The sequence below is a fragment of the Myxocyprinus asiaticus genome, chromosome 26 (assembly GCF_019703515.2).
Source record: "Myxocyprinus asiaticus isolate MX2 ecotype Aquarium Trade chromosome 26, UBuf_Myxa_2, whole genome shotgun sequence".
In the NCBI taxonomy this organism is placed as follows: domain Eukaryota; kingdom Metazoa; phylum Chordata; class Actinopteri; order Cypriniformes; family Catostomidae; genus Myxocyprinus; species Myxocyprinus asiaticus.
In genome coordinates, this window is record NC_059369.1 from 47,103,287 (window position 1) to 47,128,524 (window position 25,238).

Consider the following 25,238-nt stretch of genomic DNA (forward strand, 5'->3'; position numbering starts at 1 on the left):
CCAGACCACGGTGACCGGCGTAGCCTAATCGTTAGCAAGGCTATTAACGTTAGCAACTTCATACCGTCTGAGAAAGCCGAATTGCTTCCGAATTTTTAGCTACACTTACCTGATCATCTAGATGTAAAACATAGGCTAAATAACGAAAATTACTCAAAAGGTTATCATCGATATTGTGGATGTTTTTTATCGTAATAAATATTGAGATCTTTTTATTGCCCAACCCTAACAGAATGCCATGAAAATTGTTTGATTCCAGTTTTTATTTATTTTTTATTATTTTTTACGGAATTGGTTTTGACTGGCATTTGCTGATTCCCCCGCTCTATTCTTCTGTCTCTCTCTTTGTCTTGTAAAATGAAAGGCCATAAATAAAATTAAATGAAGAAAAAAGTTACTAATACAACCCTCTAATGCCACAATCTGAAATAAGAGGGGCTACCTCTGTTTTCAGTCTGTATAGACTGGGTGGAGCATTGAGCACTAAAATAACACCACGCAATCAGATTGATTGACATGGGCTATGATTGTCTGACAAAAGGCAGAGACAGATTAATTGGCTTGCAGATGCATTTCATCACACATGGCAAGTGTTATCAGGTTTCCTCGCAATATACAGTACTTTAAAAAAAGATGCACTGCATCTAGATTTTTACTAGTGTCATGCTCTACTAGTTTAGATCCAGGAATCACTGTCCTGTTTTAGGACTTTTACTTGTGGTTTTACTTGTGGTCAGGGCTGTTAACAGGAAGGTTGTTGGTTTGATGCTCGAAATGAGTGAGCCGTCGCAAGGTACTCAACCTCAAGTTATCCAAGGTGCAAGTTCCTCAAACGTTTATGCTGCTTTTACTTTTCTATAATGCCATTGAATGCAAATCGGAATGTGGTTTCACCAGCAATGGACGTGCAATGATCATTTAAGATTTTCAGATTGAATAACTGTTCATCAGACCACAACATTAACACAAGTACATTATGAAATGCTCTTTGATTTCCTGCAGTGCCTCCTAAGCCAGCACACCTCCAGAGTCCGGTGACAGAAGTCTCTATTCCACTCGGCACAGGAACGTCAGCCATCAAACCCAGTATGGAAGGGGGAGGAGTAGAAGGAGCCAAAGGAAAGGGCAGAGTGTCCAACCTCATCAGCCGCTTTGAAGAGAGCAGGTACTTATGTGAGATCTACTCGTTTTGTTTGTGTAGTGTGAGGTATATACAGTGTATGTACTGTATGTATACAGTATATGTATAGGGTTAGCATTACATATATACAGTATGTAACTACTGTGCATCATAATATACTCAAGTTAAGATCAATCAACAGCATTTGTGGTATAATGTTGATTATCACAAAACTTTGTATTGACTCGTCCCACCTTTTCTTTAAAAAAAAGTTAAAATGTGTGTTCCAGTGAGGCACATACAGTGGAAGTCAATGGGGCCAATACGTAAACGTTAAAATACTCACTGATTCAAAAGCATAGACACAAGAAATAAATAATATGTGTGTTAACATGATTTTACTGTGATAAAATCACATACCAACCCCATCTGTGTAAAGTTACATCACATTTTACAACTTCATTGCCATGACGACATAATGCCGTAAACCCTAAATTGATCTGAACATTTTTTGATATAAACAACTGTACAACTCAAATTATACATGAATTTTAACAGAAAAATAAAAAAGTGCTTTTTATAAAATTATAAGCTTCACATTTCTGCCTTTACACCCTCCAAATTCTGCCCCCTCTGACTTCCATTTTAAGTGTCTCACTGTAACTCACTTTGGATAAAATCATCTGCTAAATGACTAAATGTAAAATCTGATTTTTACTTTTTTCTAAATAAAGTTGTGTGTGTGTGTGTTAATCAACATTGTGCCGCAAATGCTGTTGATTGAGCTTCACTTGTTTTGAACCCAGAATATTCCTCTGTCTCATAAAACCCTTCACTGTAACAAAGGCTGAACAATAAACCACATTTACTCTGAAAAACCTGTGTTCCTGCTGGTGTAATGCTACTGTGTGTGACTAGGCTCAGAAATTCCTCATGTAAGCTATGAAGAGAGAGAGAGCATGAGTTGATGGGTGGTTAACAGTGGTTCGATCACTCCAGCAGCTGATGACCAGAGAGCCATGACCCCAAACAACTGCAGAGGATCACTTTACAACCACATGGGGAGAACGATTAACATGTAGTTAGGGAGAAATCTATACCACTCTACATGTATGGCTGCATTTGATAGCTTTATTCAATGTTTTGTTTTTTAATTTGAAAAACCTTAGCTCTCACAATATGTGATCGTACCAAATTTAATTATGCCAGATTAATAAAACAATGCTTCATGACTTTTATTATCTATTTACATGATCTTTGCATCAGACAGATTTTAAATGTTCTAGTCATACACTGAACTCGGTAACAGATAGCACATATTAATCTTTCTCAGTGCTCCAGAGTGTAGCAGTGTATTAACAGCCATCTGTAATAGCAATCTTGTTGATCCCTCATATCCAGATGTCTATTCTCTATCTCACAGGAAACGCTATCTGATGTAGAGGGGGAAACAGCGTGAGGTGTGCCCTGTGTGTGTGTGTGTGTGTATGTGTGTGTGTGTGCATGAAGTCTTTCTGTATTTTTGTTGAATTTTTCGTTCACTGTTTCTGCACATTTATGTCTTGCCTAGTTTTGAATGGATTATCTCTTTACAGCATAGTTTGTGCAGTTTTGATTGTTAGGGATGCACAATACGTTAGTGTCCACATTGTACACAGTGACTGGTATCTGCCAGTAGGAACAGTGTTTTTGCTATTAACATTTTTTTTTTATTCTTATGTGAAATATGGAATAAACTGAACATATACACACAGAATCAACTTAACTCCCATTATATCCCCTTCCCCAACTCCACCCTGTCCCTCAACAAATATCCCTTTGGTCAAAGCCTAAATTACACCATGCACACATATAAACAAACAAACAAAAGAAAATATTTGAGAACATAAAAAATGTAAAAATCAAAGAACAAAGAGAAAAGAAAGAATTCCACAATGAATAGAATGTACAATTACTGTATCACCACAATTATATTTCTCTCCACATGGTCCTCACTGAGAACCCTCCAGAAAGGCCAAATACCTGTCCCATTTCTTACCATATGCATCTGTTTTGCCAAGCTGTTAATATGACATCTTTTCAAATGCCACCACCCTACCCAATTCGGTGAACCATTCTTGAAATGAGGGAGCGCCAATGGATTTCCATCCTCTAAGAATTATATGTCTGCCAATCATTACACTAGTTTTGACCCAAACTTTTGTATATTTGTCACCTACTTTAATAACACCCCATCACCCAATATACATAGTCTCAGGCAGAATAAAATTGTATTATCTAAAACCTCACTGATAAAATTCTGGACTCTTACCCAGAATTTTTTTTTATTTTATTTTTTTAATTAACATTTTTATTGATTCATAAACATATAACAAAAAAAAAAAACAAAAAAAAAAACACAACATATATACACTGAATCAACATTTAACATTTAAGCCCCCCAATACCCCTCCCCAATCACCAACCCCACCCTAACCCCCAACGAACACCCCTGTGGTCACAAATAGATACACAGAAAAAACAAAAAACAAACAAACAAAAAACATAATAATCATATATAATTAAAACTAACATCTCTCTCCACAACCCCTCCCTGAAAGTCCACCAGAAACACCAAGTAATTGCCCCACTTCCTGTCAAACAAATTCTGAACCCCCAGCCTTCTGCTTGACTTCTCCTTGAAAGAAGCCACCCTCCCCATCTCCGCACACCACTCCGGAAATGAGGGCACTCCATCCAACTTCCATCCCCTTAAAATAATTTGCCTGCCAATCATAATGCTGGTCAGAACCCAGTTTTTATGTCTTTATCCCCCAAATTTATGACCTCCCCATTGCCCAAAATACAGAGTCTGGGTCAGAATGAAATTTGAGTGCCCAAAACATCACATATAAAACTCTGAACCTTCAACCAAAATTCTTGGATCTTAACACACCCCCAAAAAACATGGGTTGTGACTCCATTTTCTGATTGGCATCGCCAGCAGGTGGGTGTGTTTTTAAGACCAAGCCTATACAATCTAGAGGGGGTCTATGTAAAATCTTGAATTGCATAAGGCTAACCCTTGCATCTCTCGATACAGACTTGACATTTTTTAGAATCCTAGCCCACACTCCCTACACTTTTGTCCATACCGAGTTGTAACACATTCAATGGAAAGGAGGAGGCGAGAACTGGCTTAACAATATAAATAATAGTTTAATAGTAAACTTAACCAAGACACAAAGTCACAAACATAAACAGTCAGACAGCTGTCTGTAACTCTCTGTCTGTCGCACTGCCGTCTCTGGTTGGCCTTATCCCTGTCGGGCTTAATCAGCCTAATTTGGGGCCAGGTGTGTGGAATCACGACCCGGCCCCGCCCTCCGCCCTGCCACATTCCTCCCTCGTTCTCACAGGCCGGGGAGCCCCCGGCATGACGTACATCCACCCCCCCCCCCCCTTTCCCTGGGGCGTGCCCTCCGCCCCATCTGCTGGCAGGTCATCCCCATCTACCTGGATCAGGGAGGGGACAAGGGGAGGGAAACAATAACAAAAAATTTGGTACCTACACCCTGTAACAGGGATCGTACCAAAAAAAAAAAAAAAAACAATATTAGCTCTTCTAATAACATTAGCCATTTCATCAACATCATGTGGTCAGTGGTGAATGATCAGACTCTCACTTGATGCCGAAAATGCTTTTGATATGGTAGAATGGGATTATCTTTTTAAGATTTTGGAAATATACGGGTTCGGGAATACTTTTATTGCATACCAGTAGCGGCGGTACAAACAAATAGATTAATTTCAGATTATTTTAATCTGGATGGGGCACCCAGCAGGGTTGCCCTCTTTCCCCATTATTGGTCGCTTCCACCTGAGAGAGCCTCTCCCTGGTTTGGTATTGAACAGGAAGTTCTTGCCTCTATTTCACCATTGCAAAACCTTTCTATCAAACTAATCGGTGAAGTTAAGTTACACCCCGTTATCTCGCATTTGCACGCGATATGGACAAAAGTGTCCAGAGTGTTTAACTCAGACATTTATTTAAATGTTGCCTCGAGCATATGGCAGAACTCAAAATTATGTATTAATAAGTCCCCTTTCTGCTGGTCAGAGTGGATTGTGAGGGAGGTTAATACACTCGGTGACCTGTATGAGAGTGGAGTGTTGAGATGTTTTGAAGATTTAGTTCAACATTTTGGGATTCCCAGATCTCAGTTTTATAGGTATTTATAGCTGTGTCACCTGCTCTGTATCTGTTTTTGAGAGTAGCATACACCCCCCTAAAGTGGCAGATACTCTTGGAGAGGTGATTACTGCTTTTGGAAAAGATCATGAGGCATCAGTGTATTACTCCCTGCTAATGGGGGACAAAGCTTTAACTTCTATCAAGAGATTATGAGAGAAAGATTTAAACTTGGTATTGGAGGAGGGAGAGTGGGATAGGATTCTAAAAAACGTCAAGTCTGCATCTAGAGATGCAAGGGTGCGCCTTATGCAATTCAAGATTTTACATAGATTGTATTGGACCCCCTCTAGATTGTATAGGCTTGGTCTTAAAGACACACCCACCTGCTGGCGATGTCAATCGGAGGATGGAGATACGGCCCATGTTTTTTGGTGGTGTACTGAGATCCAGGAATTTTAGTTGAAGGTTCAGAGTTTTGTGTGTGACGTGGTGGGCACTTGGGTTTTGTTTAGCCCCAGACTCTGTGTTTTGGGTGATGGGCGGTCATCGATGTGGGGAATAGTGTAGTATAGTTTTGAGTATGATTATTATTATATATATATATATATATATGTTTTTGTGTTTGTATGCTTTTTTTCTGTATATTTACTCATGTGTGATCACAGGGATGTTTGTTGTGGGGCGGGGGAAGGGGATTGTGGGGTTTAAATGTTGATTGTGTATAATATATATGTTTTTGCTTTTCTTTATTATTGTAAGATTTAATATAAAATGTTAATTACAAAAAAATTCCACCCTATCAAACGCCTTCTCGGTGTCAAGTGAGATTGCAGCGATTGGGGTCTGATACCTTCTGTTGGTGCAGCGATTTTTTTACTCTCTTTGAATCCATCCCGCTTCACTTGAGTCGATCTAGCAAAGTTCGGAGAAACCATAATTTTGTGGTCCTCCCAGCACAACTTGCCTTTATTCCTCGCCGCACTTAGAACAAAGTTTCTGTGAGCCGACCACAAGAATCTTGCCAGGATAGATCGTGGTCTGTCACCCACCCTGGGAAGCTGACCGAGAGCTCTGTGTGTGCTCTCTATCTCAAGCTGCCAGCCCGCTATGTCGATCAAATTTGGAATAAGCCCGTCCAAAAACATCACCAAATCCTGACCTTCCTTTCCCTCGGGGATTCCAATGAAACGAACATTATTACATCTGCTCCGATTTTCCATATCCTCTAGTTTTTCCCACACCCACTCCACATCAGCCTTGGAAGCAGGCGGGTAATTTTAAAAAGCCTGTAGCTCTTTTTCGGCCGACTTCAGAAACTCGACCCGTTTTTCAACATAGTCCATTCTTGTGATCAGGGTGGAAACTTTCGCCTACATAGATGTGATCACTCAATGTATTTCTGCAATGCCCTCCATGTCGGTCGAGATTTTCATCAGTGCTGCATAAATGTTTGAAATATCCCGACCTACGTCACAAAGCTTGCTGTCACTATTGACTGGACCTCTGCCATCTTGATCCTGCGAGGCGTCCGACGCGTGAGAGCGTAAGTGCTTTTTAATGTCCCCACAGGCTGATGATTTTTAATTTTTTGACATCCTGCCCTCTGAGCTCAGTTTAAAAAACTATTACAGTTCTCACTGGTTAAACTTGCTTAAAAGGATAATTGTAGCAAAGTTAAAGCGGAGCTCGCTTTTAAGTGACCAACCCTCGCATAGTGTCACGTGACTCCCCCAGGAACAGTTTTTTTAAATTATCAGTCTTGATCTGAATTACACAATTTTGGAAACTGGGGATTTTTTCCCCCCATATATTTTTTTTCCGCCAAGTGTCAAAAGGATTAAACAGTTATACATCTATTTTTTTTTCTGTAAATATTAATGTTTTTATACATGTAAAGTTCTAAATCTATAGTGTGAACATTGTTTACACCACTGTCACAAGCTTAAACTGTACAGATTTTAATTATTGCCCATCACATCCGTAATGGCCATAACATTATTTATTGGCTATTATCGATATCGGTCACTAATTCTGTATTAGTGCATCCCTAATAATAACTGGTCCTCGGTCACGTAAATTATTAAATTCACATGGCTTTCTGGAATACTTAATTCTGATTGGTCAATCATGGTGTTCTGCAGTTAAATATTTTTTATGATAACCGCTAAAACGAACTATTAGCCGTCGTCTCAGGCAACCGATTTCCTTCATAGCTCTCGGATCCCTCCACAGTGTTTCTACTCGCATAATAACATAATAATTTATTTATCTCTTTGGTAAGTAGCCGTGTAATAAGCAGGATAAAATTCTGTCAGTAATTATGACAAAATAAAGCCCCTCAGGGTGACGCATGTCTGTGTTTTTTTTTTATATAAATATAGGCCTGTTGACTGTACATACAGTATAATCTCTTACACATGCTGTGTAATGCTGTGTTTCTGAATGCATTTTTTACTTAAATTAGAACAACTGTCTTGCTCTTGTGAGTGTGAAAATGTGTGTTCTGGCATGTTGGCATGTATTCTGAAGTTGGCCAGCTGTGTCTCTCGGGAGCCATATTCTGTATTTCCTCTCTTCCTTTCCTTTCCTTTCCTCTTCTCACCCTCCCTGTTACTCCCATCCTCCTTCGCTCATCATCTGACCTACACACACACACACACACGCACGCACACACACACACACACACGCACGCACACACACACACACACACACACACACACACACACTCACAGACATGCACACACACAAGACAGACATTGAAACAGTAAGTTTGCTCTACACTTATATTTTTTTTAACACTGACATTATCACACTGTAAAACACATGTCTTTCTCTTCTACTCTTTCTTTTGCTCTCTCTGACGCAACTTGCATGAGCTTTGTTTGTGTTTTTTAAAAACTTCAAGATTTGAGGTAAACATTTACATAAATGTGTAAGCTAAAGTGTCTTATGTTAGTTAGTGTGACTGGTCACCATTTCTTACTTTATTTTATTTTCACAATTTTAATCACCATTTTGCCTTCACTGGTTCGTTTTAAATGGTCCTGCAGTGTGACAAATGAATTTTTAAAGGAATACACACTGTAAATGAGCTAATGAAAGCTACATGCACAGTGCTGTTTAAAACAGTTTTAGACAAGGCCTTGATTCGTCTCAAGGGTTCTTCCTCATCTGTTTAACATCTGAAGGAGTTTTGCTTTGTAACTGTCTTCTTTGGCTTTGTAAGACACTATTCTTTGTAAATCTGCTTTGGAACAATATGTGTTGTGAATTAATTTTGCTGAATAGAAATAGAGTTGAATAACATAGAGAATGTCACACCACTGGACATGTCAACTTCTCAATTGTATTTCATGTGAACTATGCAGATAGAGTTGGTGATGAAAGTTGTGATTGTTTGGTATTAAGTAGAGATGAGTTATAGTCTAGAAAAGAAGATAACCTTCATTCACTGTGTCTCTGTCTCTCTTGCTCTCTCTCTCTCTCTCTCTCTCTCTCTCTCTCTCTCTCTCTCTCTCTCTCTCTCTCTCAGACACAAAGATGGTCAGAGGGAGGGTCCAACTCTGAAGCAGGTCAGCAGATCTCCCAACTGCAGTCCAGCACACAAGAACTACCAGAAACAAGAGCAACCGACTGACTCCAGCTCCACCACCGGCATCCCATGTCATGCTCTGAAACCTCCTAACGGGGTTCTAGCCCAAATGAACAGAGACAGGGACAGGCTTCAGGACCAGGATGGAGTTTCAGACACTTCAGTTCCAGTTGTGAAGCTAGACATGCATGAACTGGTCAATGGAGATGCAGCGGTGGACAGTACGGATGGGAACTGTGTCGATGTATCTCACAGTCATATAAACAGGAGCGAGGAGAATGAGCAGCAGTGTGTTGTGATGAACAACATCCCAGAGCAGAAGGTTAGATCTTATAGTGTGTGTATATGTATGTGTTTGGAATTGTGGTTCACCAATATGGATATTTCATAGTGTTAAAAAACACTTCTTTACACTATTTTTGGGGAACAGTATGCATGTTAGGAATTAAATTAAACTGTCCGCATGTCTACGCTAATAAATGTATGAAATTCTGGTTGTAATAAATGACAAATAATTAGATTATATGTCTGAATAAAATTCTCCACCATTAAAATCATAATACAATGTCTTGTTGTATCCCCTCACAATTTCTATTGTAAGGAATTACCTTTAATAAGGGAGTGTTTGATTACCCAAAGTATTTAAATAATACATTAGCACTTTCAGCAAATGTCTGGAGATGTACTTGCGTGTCATTGCGTTCCCTTGCGTTGCTTGGTTCTTTGGCTCTTTGTAGAAAGTTTGGGTGCTTCCGTCGATGTTTTGGACATCTGTTAAGATCATGGATAGTTTGCTGTCTGTTGGGTCGATGGATGATGAGGCTTGTGTGTGTGTCTTAGCGCAGAGAAGAGAAGGGCTTCCTCGGAGCTTTACTCCGAGCCTTCCTGGACTTCTACATTGCACGGAACTTGAGGGACGAGAGGCTACAAGCCACGAGGGCCAGAGTGTGGAGCTGAAGAGGAAGTGGAGCACAGAGAAGAGAAGAACTCAGAACTCGAACTTAGAACTCAACTGGGGGTTGTTCAAATTGGCCTTTTAACCCATTCGGTTTGTTCACACCCCAAATAGGCTTTAAGCCAATCAGAGGTGGCTTTTCAGAGTCATATGGTCTTTTTCAAAGCTGATTTACAATCCTTTGTGTAAATGATTCTTAAAAATTCCCACTTGAAATAGTAAGTTTTAACGTACATTTTATATCTTGGATACAACTGAATATATAAAAAATAATTAACATAAACATTCCTGAAATGCAGAAAGAATCTCAATAGTAAACATGAGGTGTTTTATCCTGAGTAGTTACCGTTCTTAGTAAAAATGACATGAATAAAACAAGATTTAAGACTATAATCATCGATTTGTCAGTTATAAGTGATTACAAATCACTACACATATTTTAAAAGGTACATCAGGCTATAATCATTCGTCAGTTATAAAAGTGATCACAAGTCATAACACCATTTTCAGAATTATCTAGCAAGGCTAGATATTGTGTATTTAGAGGGTTAACTCAGCGAAGTACTGTGACTTTGTGTGAAGTGTTGCTGGATTAAGATTAGTGTCTTCGTATTAGAATCATGCAGACATGAGGGTCTTTAGCTCTATGTGTTGGTAATGAGTTTTTTAGCATGTGACAGGAAATGTCTCATTTTTAAGTGTTCATGTGTTACTAAATGAATGAAACAAAGGGATTTCTTTTTTTAGCTGCTGTTTGCAGAATACTGATCAGAGAGGATGTCTCATGACTAATTTGGATCCTAGAAAACTGGTTATTGTCCAGAATAAAGAGTCATAGAATTGGGGTTGTTTTGTTCATTGTAATTCAGGAGGGTCTCCCAAGGAAACCTGCTTCAGCTCTGTGTGGAAGTTCAGAAGGTCATGCTGAATCTGCCCCATGTCACTGTTCCATGGGTTGAGGGGCCTCTCTGACCAATGGCCTTTTTGTTTTAAATCATGCTGTTTTAGTCTCCTTGACCATTTTATCATCCAAAGGCAGGCCTCAACTAGACTCATAGCAGAATCTATTAATTTATGACGTTGAGGAATTCCAGGGTTAAAAGGTTGGGTTTTCAAAATTCAAGTCATATTGCTTATAATTTTTCCTGCGTTCAGTCACTACATAATCCCCCTTCGATTTCTGAAGGTTGAAGTGGAGACAATCATCTGCAATTGCTGGAAAACAGGCAGGAGAAGAAGACAAACACAAACAAACAACAAGACAACACCTCCATCAAAACTGAAGCACTGGTGCAAAATAATGAATTATTCAGTACGTGTTCTAGTGAATCTTGAGTCCTCTATGATTGTTCGTGCTTTAGTGTCATCTTTAATTATCCTTAGTGGTTCAAAAACCAGTAAAGGGTAATCTCGATTTGATTGGGGTGAATCGCCGTGAATACGAGTGATTGTTTGAGAAATTGAATTGATTAGAGTCAGTTCAGTTAGGTGAATTCCTTCCACCTTGTTTCTGTTGTGATTCAGAACCAAGGGTGAAGGAGTACCCATTTAAAACCAGAAAGATTGAGCTTCGTTTGACACTCTTCACTCGGGAAGTACTGAAGTCTAAGTCATAAACTTGAAGGATTGAAGGATTTCTTTTGGAAATTGATCTGCATGGTTAAATAGCATAACACGGTAAGTTACTTCAATTTAGTTGGGACTGGTTTTTGTCCACACTATCATGGCATATCATGGATAAATGTCTTATTCGCACGAGGCTTTCTGAATGCTCTATGAATTCATGGTGGCTCATAAACGAAAAGCATAAGGAGTCAATCCTGAGATAGTGTCATTGACTTTCTTGCTGGCTAATTGGATTAGCTTTAGCATTTTTACTATTAAAGAGCAATCTGAGTGTTTCCTATCATAATGTGTGTGAAGGTTAACATAACCAGTGTTGAGTGGTTAGTGTGAAGTTGTATGAACTTAGTATAGGGTAGATAATGGGTGCTTTATCTATGAGGAAAACAGCTGCATATTTTCCTATAGTGTTAAAGGTGTGTTGTAAGAACAGTTCAAACCATGTCAGACTGTTTTAGCTAAATGTGAGACTGTTGTAAACTGTGTCAGACTGTTTCAAGCTCCCCCTTTTCTGGTCTTGGAGCTCTTGTCTGTCAACTTTGTTTTGGTGGACCCATTTGAAGATTGACGCTTTGTGTTTTGGCTAATCTGGATCCTCTAGGTGACTGTCGGTGCTGATGGAGCTACAGTTCATAGAAGTCTTTCACACAGTTTTTGATGTCTGTATATGACTCGTCATGAGCTGCTGTATGACTGAGTTTGTTGTGTTGTGAATTTGGATGTGGTTGAGATTAACCTTCTAGGGTCTGAGGGTGTTTTGGGCCCTGGAGAAGTTTTGACATGCCTTGACATTTGTGCTTTTTTCAGTTGCTTAAAAACATATTAATGGCTAAAGTCTGATAACACTGTATTCAGCACAAACTGGGCTACAATAGTATGTGAACAACATGTATGTACATGTTTGTATATTTGAGAAAATAACGTTTATGCATGTTTTATTTTTGTTTTTTTAAAAAAACTAAATGTTTAAGTCACTGAAATAAGGCCATATAACACATACTAAACATTTGTTCACAAGATTTTTGAGAACTGGATCATGTAGAGTTTTTGCTACAAAATGATGTGAAAACCATCCTGATCACTCATTCATACAAAACAATATAGTCATTTAACTTTTGTAAGACACTTTTAGTGTTAGAAAGGCCATATGTGAAGAGGCGTGGATGATCATGAATATTGATGTGATTCACACCTGAGGAGACAAAGACCCCTCCCCTGAGAGAGAATGAATGTGAGGAGACTTAATGATTGAATGTATTTTTTGTAGCTTATTCACAAAATCAAGTTTAAGTTAAAAGAAGTAATCTGACTATACATTTTCTTTACATAAAGACTTAACTTTAGACCGACACTACTGTTTAAAAGTTTATAGATCTGTAAGATTTTATGTTTTTAAAAGAAGTCTCTTCTGCTCACCAAGGCTGCATTTATTTGATTCAAAATACAGCAAATGCAGTGTATATAAAATAGCATGTCAACTAATGTAAGTAAAACTTAATGACTTACTCATCCAGAATTGTATCCTCGGCTGGATCAAATCGCTCTTCAAAATTTAAACGTTCCTCTTCGGAGTCCCGCTCTTCTTCTGAGGAAAATGTGAACTCTTCGTCACTATCCATGACCATACTGATCAGAGAGTATATAACTCTGTGTGGAAGTTCAGAAGGTCATGCTGAGTCTGCCCCATGTCACTGTCCCATGGGTTGAGGGGCCTCTCTGACCAATGGCCTTTTTGTTTCAAATCATGCTGTTTTATTCTCCTTGCCCATTTTATCATCCAAAGGCAGGACTCAACTAGACTCCTTGGCGCCTAGCTGAGCAGAAATTTTTAATTTATGACGTTGAGGAGTTCCAGCATAAAAGATTGGGTTTTCTGGATTCAAGTCATATTGCTTATAATTTTTCCTGCTTTCAGTCACTACACTATGTTTGCTAAAGATTAAATAAAATATTTCAAATGAGTTGCTGTGTTGCCAAGACTGTAAGTACATTTTGGAACTTACACAAGGGAGTGTTAACACTTATGTTATAGGCCAAGTGGACATGAAATTATTATTATAATGTACACTAGATATAAAGGAACTTGAGCATTGCTTAAATCTTTGTCTTTGTGTGAGTGTTTATGGAGTCAGTAGTGTATCAGCGGCTGTCTGGGGTTTGTTTTGCTCACTGACAGTTAGTTATTTGACACCTTGAGTTATGTGCTGTCACATCCGCCAGTTTGACATGCTGATGTTAGACATTAGAGCCTTTTTTTTTTTTTAACCTCCTGTCTTTATGCCAGACTTAATTTCTTCTGACATAAACATTGTACAAATAATTAAAATTAATGCTTTAGCTTTTCACTCTTACAGAACTCTTAAATCTAGATCAAATACAAATTTTGAAGTGAAATGGGATAGTCCCAAATACTTTATCTTTCAGGTTTTGTCTTATACTTTACATTCTCTTAGACATGTTAAAAGGAATATTCCCTGTTCAATGTAAGTTAAGCTCTATCGACTACATGTTTGACAGTAGCCAAATACTATCTATCTATCTATCTATCTATCTATCTATCTATCTATCTATCTATCTATCGCCAATAGCATTTATTTATCACACAGCTGTGAACCATGATTTGCTTCTTGCTATTGCTAGTCAAAAGTAGGAGGTATGTGGGGGAGAGAGAGAGCATTTGATTGGACAAAATGAGTGAGTGCAAGATGAGTCATCAATATTTGTGGTCCGTTTTTCGCAGAGGAGAGAGACTGTATATTTAAATGTGCATATCTGCTGAAGGCCAGTTTTCAGGAGTAAACTAGCATATAGATAAACTATCTAATTCTTAATTTATTATTTTTCATGCAGAACATGGATCTTCCATTCTCTATTTTCTCTGTCAAACAGCAACACCAAAACATAATCTTTAATTGTTTCCTCTTATCCATCCTTTGTCTTCTGAGGCACGTTTGATCAAATTGTCTTGTTTGAAACACACTTAGCTGTGCCAAGCACTGGAGATATTAAAAGTTAACTGGTTTCTTTCATCAGTGGTGGAGGGTGTCATAAATAGTTCAAAAGTAATTTATGTGAGCTGAGGTTGTGGATTCTGATAAGAAAAGAGTCAACGTGTCCTCAAAGTGCTGAGAGGCAGAAAGCAGTGATTTTTGTTGTCAGTGAGCATCACAAAGGTCCTTTAACAGACCTCAGTGTGTACAATGGGGCTGTGTGTGTGTGTGTGTGTGTGTGTGTGTGTGTTTTGCCAGGGTATCTGTGTTCATGTGTGTAATGGTGTATGGGTGTGATAGAGAGAAAGGAGGACACATTTTATGATGAGGTGTTGAATGTAGGTGGAGTGGAGTCCTCCTCTTATTTGGCCCTTGACCTTTACAGTCAAAGTTCTGTTTCCCTTCAGCCATGTGAGCTGCTGAGTGTCACACCAAAAGGACATTTACATTGTTCATTCCCACTCAGCAAAAATGAGAAAAAAATTACTTTTTTGTGAATAATTGAGGTTAAAAGTTGCTCCAGTCTCAAACAAATTAGGCAACCTGAATTATTTATAGTGCCAGAGAAGAGCTAAAGTGTCACAGAAGGAAAAATTTGTAAACAGCCTTGATAGTTGTTCAACAAAGCCTTCCTTAAAAAAAATTAAAAAAAATAAAAAAAATCTTTTTGATTCAAATACCATTTTGAAGTTTAAAGATGTTAAACACAGGCATGAATGAAACATTAGTTAAAGGATCTACAGTATATTTAACCCAGAGATATGTCATATTACAGAAGTAAAATGGGTTGCCAATGCTGTGAGTTTAAAGATGTAATAGAGTGGCCAATAGTTTGATCAGAATTTAAGACTATTCCATTGAAGTTATTACATTTACAATGTATGTGACACTCTGGTAAGAATTGTGCATCTGAAACTACAAAAGTTAAATTCTCACTGACTTCTTCCTGTGTTTAGGAAACAAATGAACAGAAGCTTTACAAGATAGCAAATGAGCTTCTACAGACAGAGAAGGCTTATGTTGCACGACTCAACTTATTAGATAAAGTAAGTGCTCATTTCATTTTCTCAAGAGGGCACACATACATTTATTTTTTTTTAATACCAGCTCATCCAGTTATTATTTTCAGTCTGACTGACCTGAATCTTCTTCTGACTTATTCAATATAGCAATATGATTTTTTATTTTATTTTTTTAATAGTAGTATGCACACACTCATACATCTCTGTGCTGTGCAGGTGTTCTGTGCCAAGCTGATGGAAGAGGCCAGAAAAGACATGTTCCCTGTGGATGTGGTGAAAAACATCTTTTCCAACATCTCTTCCATTAATGCCTTCCACAGCCAGTTTCTTCTGCCTGATCTGGAGAAACGAATGGGGGAATGGTAAGACATTGAAAATTCTGTCATCATTCATTCTCCTCATGTTGTTCCAATCCTTTATGGCTTACTTTCTTCTTTTTCTGTGTTTTCTTACTTTCTTTCACAAAAGGAGAATTTTCTATGAGGACTGGGTCTGTCAAGCTCCAAAATGACAAAAAAAATCACCATAACGTATCATCAAAGTGATCAATATGACCAGATGAAGCCATATGATATGTTTGTGTGAGTAACACTGTTATGATACTTCTGAGGTGCTGTGGAGGTTTACCATTTTGGAGCTTGACAGCCCTTGTTCCCCTTTACTTTCTTTATCAAATATCAGTGATAATTACAAAATAAGACTATTATTTCGATAAAATGTGCTGAATTGTGACATTTTTAAAGACATAGGAGAGGAAGTTGTCTTGGCATACTCCCAAGCATTCTGTATCTCTTAAAAGAGCAGGGTGTCCTCTTTAAGAGACAATAGGATTTAACTGTGACTAAGTATGGGCTATGAGACATAAAACAATTTTTTTTTTTAAAGAGTCCCCTACAGAGGACAAAAATGAATTGCTAATCCATGTGTGCGTTAAACGATTTTAAAGCACAACGTGTAGGCAAAAAAAAAAAACCCCACTTGATTTCAGTAATATTCTGTGAAGCAGTGTGTGTTTCAATAATTTAGACCTAGCCATGGATTATACCCGATTATAACATGGTCACCTGCCAGCATTGGTCAGTTACAGCTGTCAGTAATTTTTACAGCTCAAATTTCTACTGAAAGAATAAATATACAGTTAACTAGATCTACGGGTCGGTAGATGTCTATAGAGTTTCCATTCTAAATCAGACACAGAGATCAAGATTTTTTATTTGAATGAATTAAAATAAATACAAAGCTGCACACTAGCTGTGGATTAACCCTTACTTATCTGACCTTATGGACCTCAGGAACCTTAGGATGTTTGTTTTCTTGATTATGCACCAGTGTTTGCATGTTCACCCCATCCTCCTGTTGTCGTACAGTGAAAGATGTATTTGATTGGTCATGGTTTCCTTCTCTCCCCCTCTGTGCAAAACACAGCTGAATGTCAAACCACACTTTCCTTTCAAGCCTTATGGGTGTTTAAGGGGAAAGTGCTGGTGCGTTCCTAATTATCTCCAGGTCAGACTCAGTAATACGGGGCTGAAGAACACTGTTGTCTGTTCCATTTTTTTTCTGTAGCACTTCACAGTTGATTTAAAGACAGTATCGCATGACTTGATGATGTTGTGTTTTGTGATGTGATGGTTAATCACGGCTCTGAGACTCATCAGACTTGATATACTATATTCTTGTCCAGATGTCACATGAACAGAGGCATAAAACTTTCACAATGTCTCATTATGCAGGACGTCAACACCTCGCATTGGAGACATCCTACAGAAGCTCACTCCCTTCCTGAAGATGTATGCAGAGTATGTGAGGAACTTCGATCATGCCATGGAGCTGCTGAAGCAATGGACAGATCGATCGCCTCAGTTCAAAGCTATCATTCTGGAAATTCAGGTGATTATTGACTTGTACAGTCTTAGACCAGAATCATACTTTACGCGAGTATGAAAACACCGACGTGAATGCAAGGAGAGTAGGAGACCGTTTATGCTAATATCCGCTATAGAAGCACTCTGTAACGATGGCTGCTGGCAATGGCAATGACGAAGACAATGAATTGAAGAACCCAAGTGCAGTTTTATTAACTGAAGTGAGAACCAATAAACCCTAACTATAAACATGAATTAAACATAAACAAAACATTAACTTGACTATAACATGACTTGACATAAACTCGACTTGACCTGACTTAGCATGACAATGAACCAACCTACATCAACAATACTTGACAAAGGACAATGGAAAACATAAGGGCTTAAATACATGGACAAGGGGTAAAACAAAGATGAGGGAACCAATGAACAGACAGTACTGATAACAAGATAATCAAACAATAAACCAATAAAAACAAGACACATGAACATGGAGGGAAAACAGGAATCACATGACTAGGGAACAGGAACTAAACTTTTCAAAATAAAAGACATGAAATACATGAACACACACATTAAACATTACACACTCGTGGCAAAGCTAAAAATGCAACGTGCACTTGTGTTGCATTATGAACTGCACTCTTGACACAACTCAGAATGGTATGTCGTACAGTATGTTTCAGGCCTCAAATGGGTAGTTTTCTCCCAGCTGAGTCTGGTTCCTCTCAAGGGTTTTCTCTCTATTAACTAACATCTTATAGAGGTTTTTTCTTCTTCCACATTCACCTTTGGCTTGCTCACTTGGGTTTTAAAGGCAGTAAGGCTTGATTTTCTGTAAAGCTGCTTTGAAATTACATGCATTGTGAAAAGCACAATACAAATAAAATCAATTTACTTGATTCTTGGTTCTCCCAGAAATAAAAAGTCTGTCATCACTTACCCTCACGTTATTTCAAACCTGTATGACTTCATTTCTTCTGTGGAACGTAAAACAACATGGTACTGTAGGTGTACACATGCAGCCTCAGTTTCCATTCATTTTCATTGCATCTTTTTTTTTTTTTTTTTTCAAACAATAAAAATGAATGGTGACTGTGGTTAACATTTTTGGTTAAACTATTCTTTTAAACTGCTATTATTTTGTTTCCACAATTGCTGAAAAGATTAAAAAAAAAGGCAGATTCCACTAAAGATAGAGCTAAAGAGAAGGGTCACTAATGTAAATATATAATACAATTTAAGAACTAGTGTAACACGTCTGTTAATTGACCAATCATGGTTACTGGCCTATTATTTTTTAAATGGCCTATATATGATTAGTCTCTTTTTGCACAGGGAATATTTGTACATTGACATCTGTGTGTGTTTGTGTGTTCAGAGTCAAGAACAGTGCGGCAGTCTGACGCTGCAGCATCACATGTTGGAGCCGGTGCAGCGAGTGCCGCGCTACGAGATGCTGCTCAAAGACTATCTGAAGAAGCTTCCTCAGAATCACATAGACAGACGGGATGCTGAAAGTGAGTTGTACAAAGGGAAAGAGTGAATTCAACAGACAGTACTTTTAATATGACTCATTGAATATGAAATCTGGTCTTTGTAGAATCTTTGGAAATAATTGCCATGGCTGCCACCCACTCCAACACTGCCATAAGGAAAACGGTAAGCACAGTTTTGTTTTCCCTCCATCGCAGTACTGTAAAATCACTGGATGACCTCTAACTATAAAGATTATCTCCAAAGTCCTTTTCAAACAAGACTAATCATGTGTTCTAGTCATGTGAGTACAGCTCTTGTCTAATTGATTGGGAAATTGAAAGGCTAGACTTCCTTGAAGCTGCCAAACGTCTACCACTTAATTGTCTACAAGTGACCAGTCGCTGTCTCCTGCTTATACTGTCTCTGGTGTCTCTCAGGAAAACCTGAAGAAACTTCTGGAGATTTACGAGATGCTGGGAGAGGAAGAGGACATAGTGAACGCCTCAAATGAGTTAATAAAGGAGGGTCATATTCTGAAACTGGCCGCCAGGAACACTTCATCCATGGACAGATATCTCTTCCTGGTAGGGACAAATAACTGGATTGTTGCCATTTTGAAGTGGCTGAGAATATTTACTTCAATAAATAGTAAATTACAATTTTGCAATTTATTCACTTATTATTTTATCATGTTTGTTGCGGTTGCTTAAATTATTTCTTTTATAATCTTTTAGGCAAGAACCTGTTTTGTGTTTATCTCTTCAATCTGTTCCACAGTTCAACAACATGCTGCTGTACTGTGTCCCCAAGTTCAGTTTGGTGGGACAGAAGTTTACGGTGCGCACACGCATCGGCATTGATGGCATGAAGGTTACGGGGACGTTTAATGAGGATTACCCTCATACCTTTCAGGTTTCTGGCAAAGAACGCACACTTGAGCTGCAGGCCAGGTAGAGTTCTGTGCTTGCCACCCTTTATTACAACACTGCCATTTTAATAATAAATGTGTGGAAATTAAACTTGTTTTTAATTGTGTTGTTGCCTGATGACAGCTCTGAACAGGATAAAGAAGGCTGGATAAAGGTAATAAAACCTAGCCAGATTATTCAATATTACTACCACAAGTCACTGGTAGTCCATATTTACAGTTACTTTCTATGCATTTTAGGCTTTGCAGGAAACGATACACATTTTCCACCAGAAAAATGAGACATTTAAGTCAGCATCCAAAGAAGTGGAGGAAGTATCGGTCAGTATATTTTTGTCATCATCATAGTTAGTGACCCGGGTGGCATGGCACAAGATTTTTTGCCATAACTAACTTAGCCAGTACATCTTGTCTCAACTGCAGACATGAGTATCATGTGAATGTCACTGCTAATTTTATAACACTATTTATATCTAAGTGTTCAGGGGCAAGAGAGAAGGTATATTTGAACAAAATGTGTTTACACTTATATTTCCTAAGGGTTTAGTATCATGCATTTGTACTTGATTGGTTTTGTTTAAAATCATGCTGAAGCACCTGTCTGTAATAAAATTACTGTTTACATAATACACATAATATCTATGTACATCATGTCTGTATTTATATGTAGGATCTTCAGATATCCGAGCTGGGGAAACGAGCCCCTCGCTGGATACGGGACAATGAGGTGACCATGTGCATGAAGTGCCGAGAGCCCTTTAACGCCATCACACGCAGAAGACATCACTGTCGAGCCTGTGGATATGTAAGTGACTCATAAAAATGTGATTTATTTATTTATTTTCTCCAGTTCATGAGTTTAAAGTAATGCGTTTTAATGTCTGTTTTTTCAGGTTGTATGCTGGAAGTGCTCAGACTACAAAGCCTCTCTGGAATATGAAGGCAATAAGATGAACAAAGTGTGCAAAGACTGTTACTCCATACTGACGGGACACATAGACTGTGAGGAGAAAGAGGGCAAGAAGAAAGGAATTCTAGAGGTGAGTTCAGGATCACATGCGGTGACCTTTGACCTGTACAAGGTTGACATGGGTTTACATGTACATTATGTTTTAATAATCAATTGAAGAAGAGTAACATTTAAGAGGGGTCTGTTGAACATTTTTGTACAACACACTACAGTAAACTGAATATTTTTGTTTAAAAAAGACATTTAACATTTATATATGCAGTTAAGGCAGCAAAAACAGCATGCACATACTGTTCAGGTGGATTCTGAGGTGGTAAGCTTAATCAATCATACTTAATACTAATTTTCATTAATAAGTCATTAACCACATTTAATGTTTAACAGATTAGTATTTGTACCTTCCAGTAAGAATATTACTGAAATTATATAACTCAAAGTTTCATAACATTTCTAACTATTTGAATTGACATGAACTAATGATCTGTTTAGCATTATATAATGCTATAATGTTAATTTTATTTATGAAACTTGTTAATTCCTGCCGAACATAAAGTCCGATTTTTTTCAGAACTTTTCTAAAAATCCAAATCAGTTCAATTAAGACAGAATCGGCTACATTTACACAGCATTATATAAACTCGATGTCATAAATCTCTAAATTTTACATTCAGCCATCACTCCATTTTCGAGGTGACATGGGCAAATGTCACGTTAGAGCCTAAACCTTATATAACCACCAAAGTGGTTGAAGTATGCATGTGTGAATACTTTGGGTATGTTAAAGATCTATAAGGCACCATCAGTGTTTCTCATTTACACGGTACATAGGATAATAAATACAGTATGTAGGATAATAAATTATAGACCCCCTTTCATAAAAAACTATAGATACAATACAGTGATTTTACGTGATTTGTAATGCCTCATTAAGTTATACTTGTATTTTGTCACACTCACACTGTTAATTATGAGCGGACTGTTTGTTTATGCATTTATTTGGTTAAGTGCCGCACAACAGTAGGCCTACAAACTGTTTAATACTAATAATTATATATTTTATTTGTAAAGTTAGGGTTTACAAAGTGCTTTAGGCATACAAGAAATGGACAGTGATGCTGTAGCAGAAAATGCACAGAACTTTAAAATAAATAAATAAATAAATAATCTGTAAATTAAAAAGAATGTATTTTTAGTAGGTATTGTTGAGAATCAAACTAAATTACTAAAGCAACCAATTACTGACTCAAATGCATATCTGAACTGTTTATCTGGGCAGTAATTCTTACAAATGTTTAGTTTGAACCTTAATACTGTGATACTGTGGTAATTTTTGTGATGGTTATAATCATACCCTGAAAGTCTCATACCGTTACACCCCTACCTGTGACATTAGATATTTAGCCTGTAGATGGCGTCAAACGTCAGTGTTTTACATGTTATGAGTTAATTGTTTATGCAACAATTTCTATTTTTTGTCAGTTAAATATGACCTGGACATATCCTTGGCAGCCCTCATGAGTTTCGCCCTCATTCCTGAAAACTGTGCATGTATATTTTGAACTTTGTTCTTCTCTTGTTCTCTTTCACAGATTGAAGCAGCTCAGTTTTCAGGCAGTAGTATTATGTGTGGCTTCCTGCAGTATTGCGAGAAGAATAAGCCATGGCAGAAAGTTTGGTGTGTCATTCCTCAGAAGGAAGCTCTAGTTCTCTACTTGTATGGAGCACCTCAGGTCAGTGCACTGTTGTCTTCTAACTAACCATGCCTGTAGATCATGTCTCTTTGCTTAACTAAGATTTTCTGTTGTCTTCACAGGATGTCAAAGCCCAGTCCACAATTCCTTTGCTTGGTTACCAGGTTGAGGACACCCCAAGACCTACAGACCCTCTGTCAAGCTTCAGACTATCTCAATCTAAGTCATTCCACAGCTTTGCAGCAGAAAGTGAAGAACTGAAGCAACGCTGGCTCAGGGTGATCCGTTTGGCAGTGATGGGTGAGGTACCAGAGTCCCCGCCACCTGGAGAGGGCACTGCCACAGAAGGCTCCCAGGAGCCCAGCTCTAACAGTGTCTGAGCAAAGAGAGAGGAACTCTTGTGACAGGTTCACTACTGATGGGGCAATGTTGCCAAGCCTCATTTTGCTGTTAGATCACCACAAAGTGTTGACACTTTTGCTCACATTGCACAGACTATTTGCACCATCACTAACAGCATTTAAAAGCCATGCGTGTGTGTCCCCTGCTGGTTGCTCTGAGCTATAGCATTTGTCCAGTTGTCCTAACATTCCATTTGGATTTGGACGCATACAAAACATCAGGAGGAGGACTGTAAGCACAATCACACTGTTTGGATCACACTGTGTGGTGCTACTGGACATTTGCTTGATCTTTGCCAGACTGATTTTGAATTATGCAAAGGAAGAGTACATGGAGGATTGAACTAGAGATCATTGTCAGATGTACTAAGCTGTCATGGCCACCCGCTTATGTAAATATTGTATAATCTGAAGAAAAGATGCGTTTGTATGTATAAAACATTGAAACAGACATCTATTCTCTTTATATATATATATATATATATATATATATATATATATATATATATATATATATAGGCCTAGAGGAGCATTCGGCCACTGTGATTTCTGCCAAGATGGGTTCTTGGAATAACATTTTTGTCAAAGAAACATAATCCTAACCCTTTACCCAAACCACAACTTTGACCCAACCCCTTTATGCCAAAAATCAGAGGGATATGACTGATTGATAAAGCTCTCAGCCTAACCCTAAACATAAAAAAAAATAAAATAAAATAAAAATGTAAGTGAAGTGAAGAAAGTGAAGAACTAATCCCTGCTATCTGATTGATGAATAGAAATGTTGTACCAGAACCAATAAAGATGTTTGTCCAAGGGCACATCTTGCTTGGCAAATTCACAGTCGCCAGGATTGTCTGGGATGTAATCACATAAAGCAGCATTGCCACCTGCTGGTTCATTTACAGTAGGGTTGGGGTTAGTTTGTCTGCTTTACCTCCATCAAATTCAAATTCATTTCAAAGCCTAATCTAATCAAACATTGTTGGTAAATGTGTGATTTATCAGGTATTCCCTTTCTAATCATGCTAATTTATTCATTATTGATGATAAATAACTGGTTGTAAACAGGGAAAGGACCTGTGTATATGTGATTTTGAGAAAATAGATTCTGGGATGGACCATTTTTCTACAAAGTCATGTGACCAGTGGATGTAAGATGTTTTTGTTCTTATATGTAATGACACTTTCGCTGTGGGCAGCACAATCAGCTTCAGTAGACCCACTGGAGCAAGGAGACATGTACATGTTCTTTAAATACTGTAATTTTAATGTTATTATTTAAAAATAATTTATAGCCGATATGTATAATTTTACATGGCAAATATACCATTCTCATCCTTCGTAGATCCAAGAAAATGCTGGTGTAACTCTGGAAAAACTACCATGCTATATAGTTTTTCAGTGTTACACCAGCATTTTCATGGATCTATGAAGGATGATAATTTGTAGAGATGCATATTCCAAAAATTACAGTTAATAACATTGAAAATTAATTTTGGTAATAAATTGGTTATTCTTTTTTAATAATTATTTTATCATGCAATATGAGATATTTAGGCAATAAATGGCCTTTATTTATAATCAATATGACAAAGTAGGCAACTTTCGCAAGGTTACATGTGGTTAAAAAAAAAAAAAAAAAAAAAACTGAACCTGAAATTGTAAGTTTAAAGGATGCTTGACCTTTTAAAACATCTTCACAACTGAGTTTTTTTTTTTTTTTTTTACCATTCAGGTTGTTTCCGGTGTCCATATTATCTCAATGGGATGTGCCTGTGAAATTTATACTGTAAATGTTACACACATTTTCGTGGGCAAAGGAGAAAGCAAACAATGTTGTTTTAATTATCTTCACCACACACCACATTTTATATGTACCAACTGAAACTGAAGATCTACGCACTTTACTGTCTTCTATAAAGTGTACCTTGTAAAATAAAAATATTATTCTGCAAGGGTTTTGCCTCTCTTAGAAATGAAAAGTGTAAAAGTTCACAATTGTATTTGTCATCCACAAAAAAGCTTGGATTTCGCTAATTTTTTCCTTTTTAACTTGGGCCCGAGGTAGCTGGGATTGGCTCCAGCACCCACTGCGACTGCCCCCAACCCTCTTGGTATGGTGCAGTAGGGCCCGGATCCTGCTCATCAGATCCTGGATGAAGGTGTGACAGAAGTAGGTTTTGCTTTACAGCCCCTCAACCCTCACAAGCTTTCACTGAAGCGGCTCGCTGAAGCTGTTCGCCACATCATTCTGCAACTACGTACACAGTGGGTTTATTTTTTAAAACATTTTCCTAAGCAGCTATTTTATAAATAAATCAATGATGCAAAACCCAGGGCACATAATCTTTTTTTTCTTTTTTTTTTTTTAAAAAAAGGTTATTCTTACACGTATATGCATATAGGGAGCAACAGTACTGCA

At 37.9% G+C, this 25,238-nt stretch overlaps 1 protein-coding gene across 9 annotated transcripts in view; it reads left to right on the plus strand.

The window, feature by feature from the left end:
* LOC127417064 (FYVE, RhoGEF and PH domain-containing protein 4-like) overlaps positions 1–25,026 on the plus strand; it is a 76,993-nt gene extending 51,967 nt beyond the window's left edge. For 5 of the 9 annotated variants that reach the window (XM_051656766.1, XM_051656770.1, XM_051656769.1 and 2 more), the window contains 15 exons: positions 1,003–1,165; positions 8,827–9,208; positions 15,411–15,500; positions 15,693–15,838; positions 17,210–17,366; positions 18,726–18,864; positions 18,948–19,006; positions 19,261–19,407; positions 19,601–19,773; positions 19,876–19,906; positions 19,992–20,072; positions 20,422–20,556; positions 20,645–20,791; positions 22,311–22,451; positions 22,535–25,025. In XM_051656766.1, the coding sequence (XP_051512726.1) occupies positions 1,003–1,165; positions 8,827–9,208; positions 15,411–15,500; positions 15,693–15,838; positions 17,210–17,366; positions 18,726–18,864; positions 18,948–19,006; positions 19,261–19,407; positions 19,601–19,773; positions 19,876–19,906; positions 19,992–20,072; positions 20,422–20,556; positions 20,645–20,791; positions 22,311–22,451; positions 22,535–22,792 (2,249 nt within the window). In that variant the 3' untranslated portion in view covers positions 22,793–25,025. Of the gene's footprint in view, positions 1–1,002; positions 1,166–8,826; positions 9,209–9,899; positions 11,154–15,410; positions 15,501–15,692; positions 15,839–17,209; positions 17,367–18,725; positions 18,865–18,947; positions 19,007–19,260; positions 19,408–19,600; positions 19,774–19,875; positions 19,907–19,991; positions 20,073–20,421; positions 20,557–20,644; positions 20,792–22,310; positions 22,452–22,534 lie in introns of those variants that run through there. The other 4 variants (XM_051656767.1, XM_051656772.1, XM_051656771.1 and 1 more) reach the window with 4 other exon arrangements.
* The last annotated feature ends 212 nt before the right edge of the window (positions 25,027–25,238 follow it).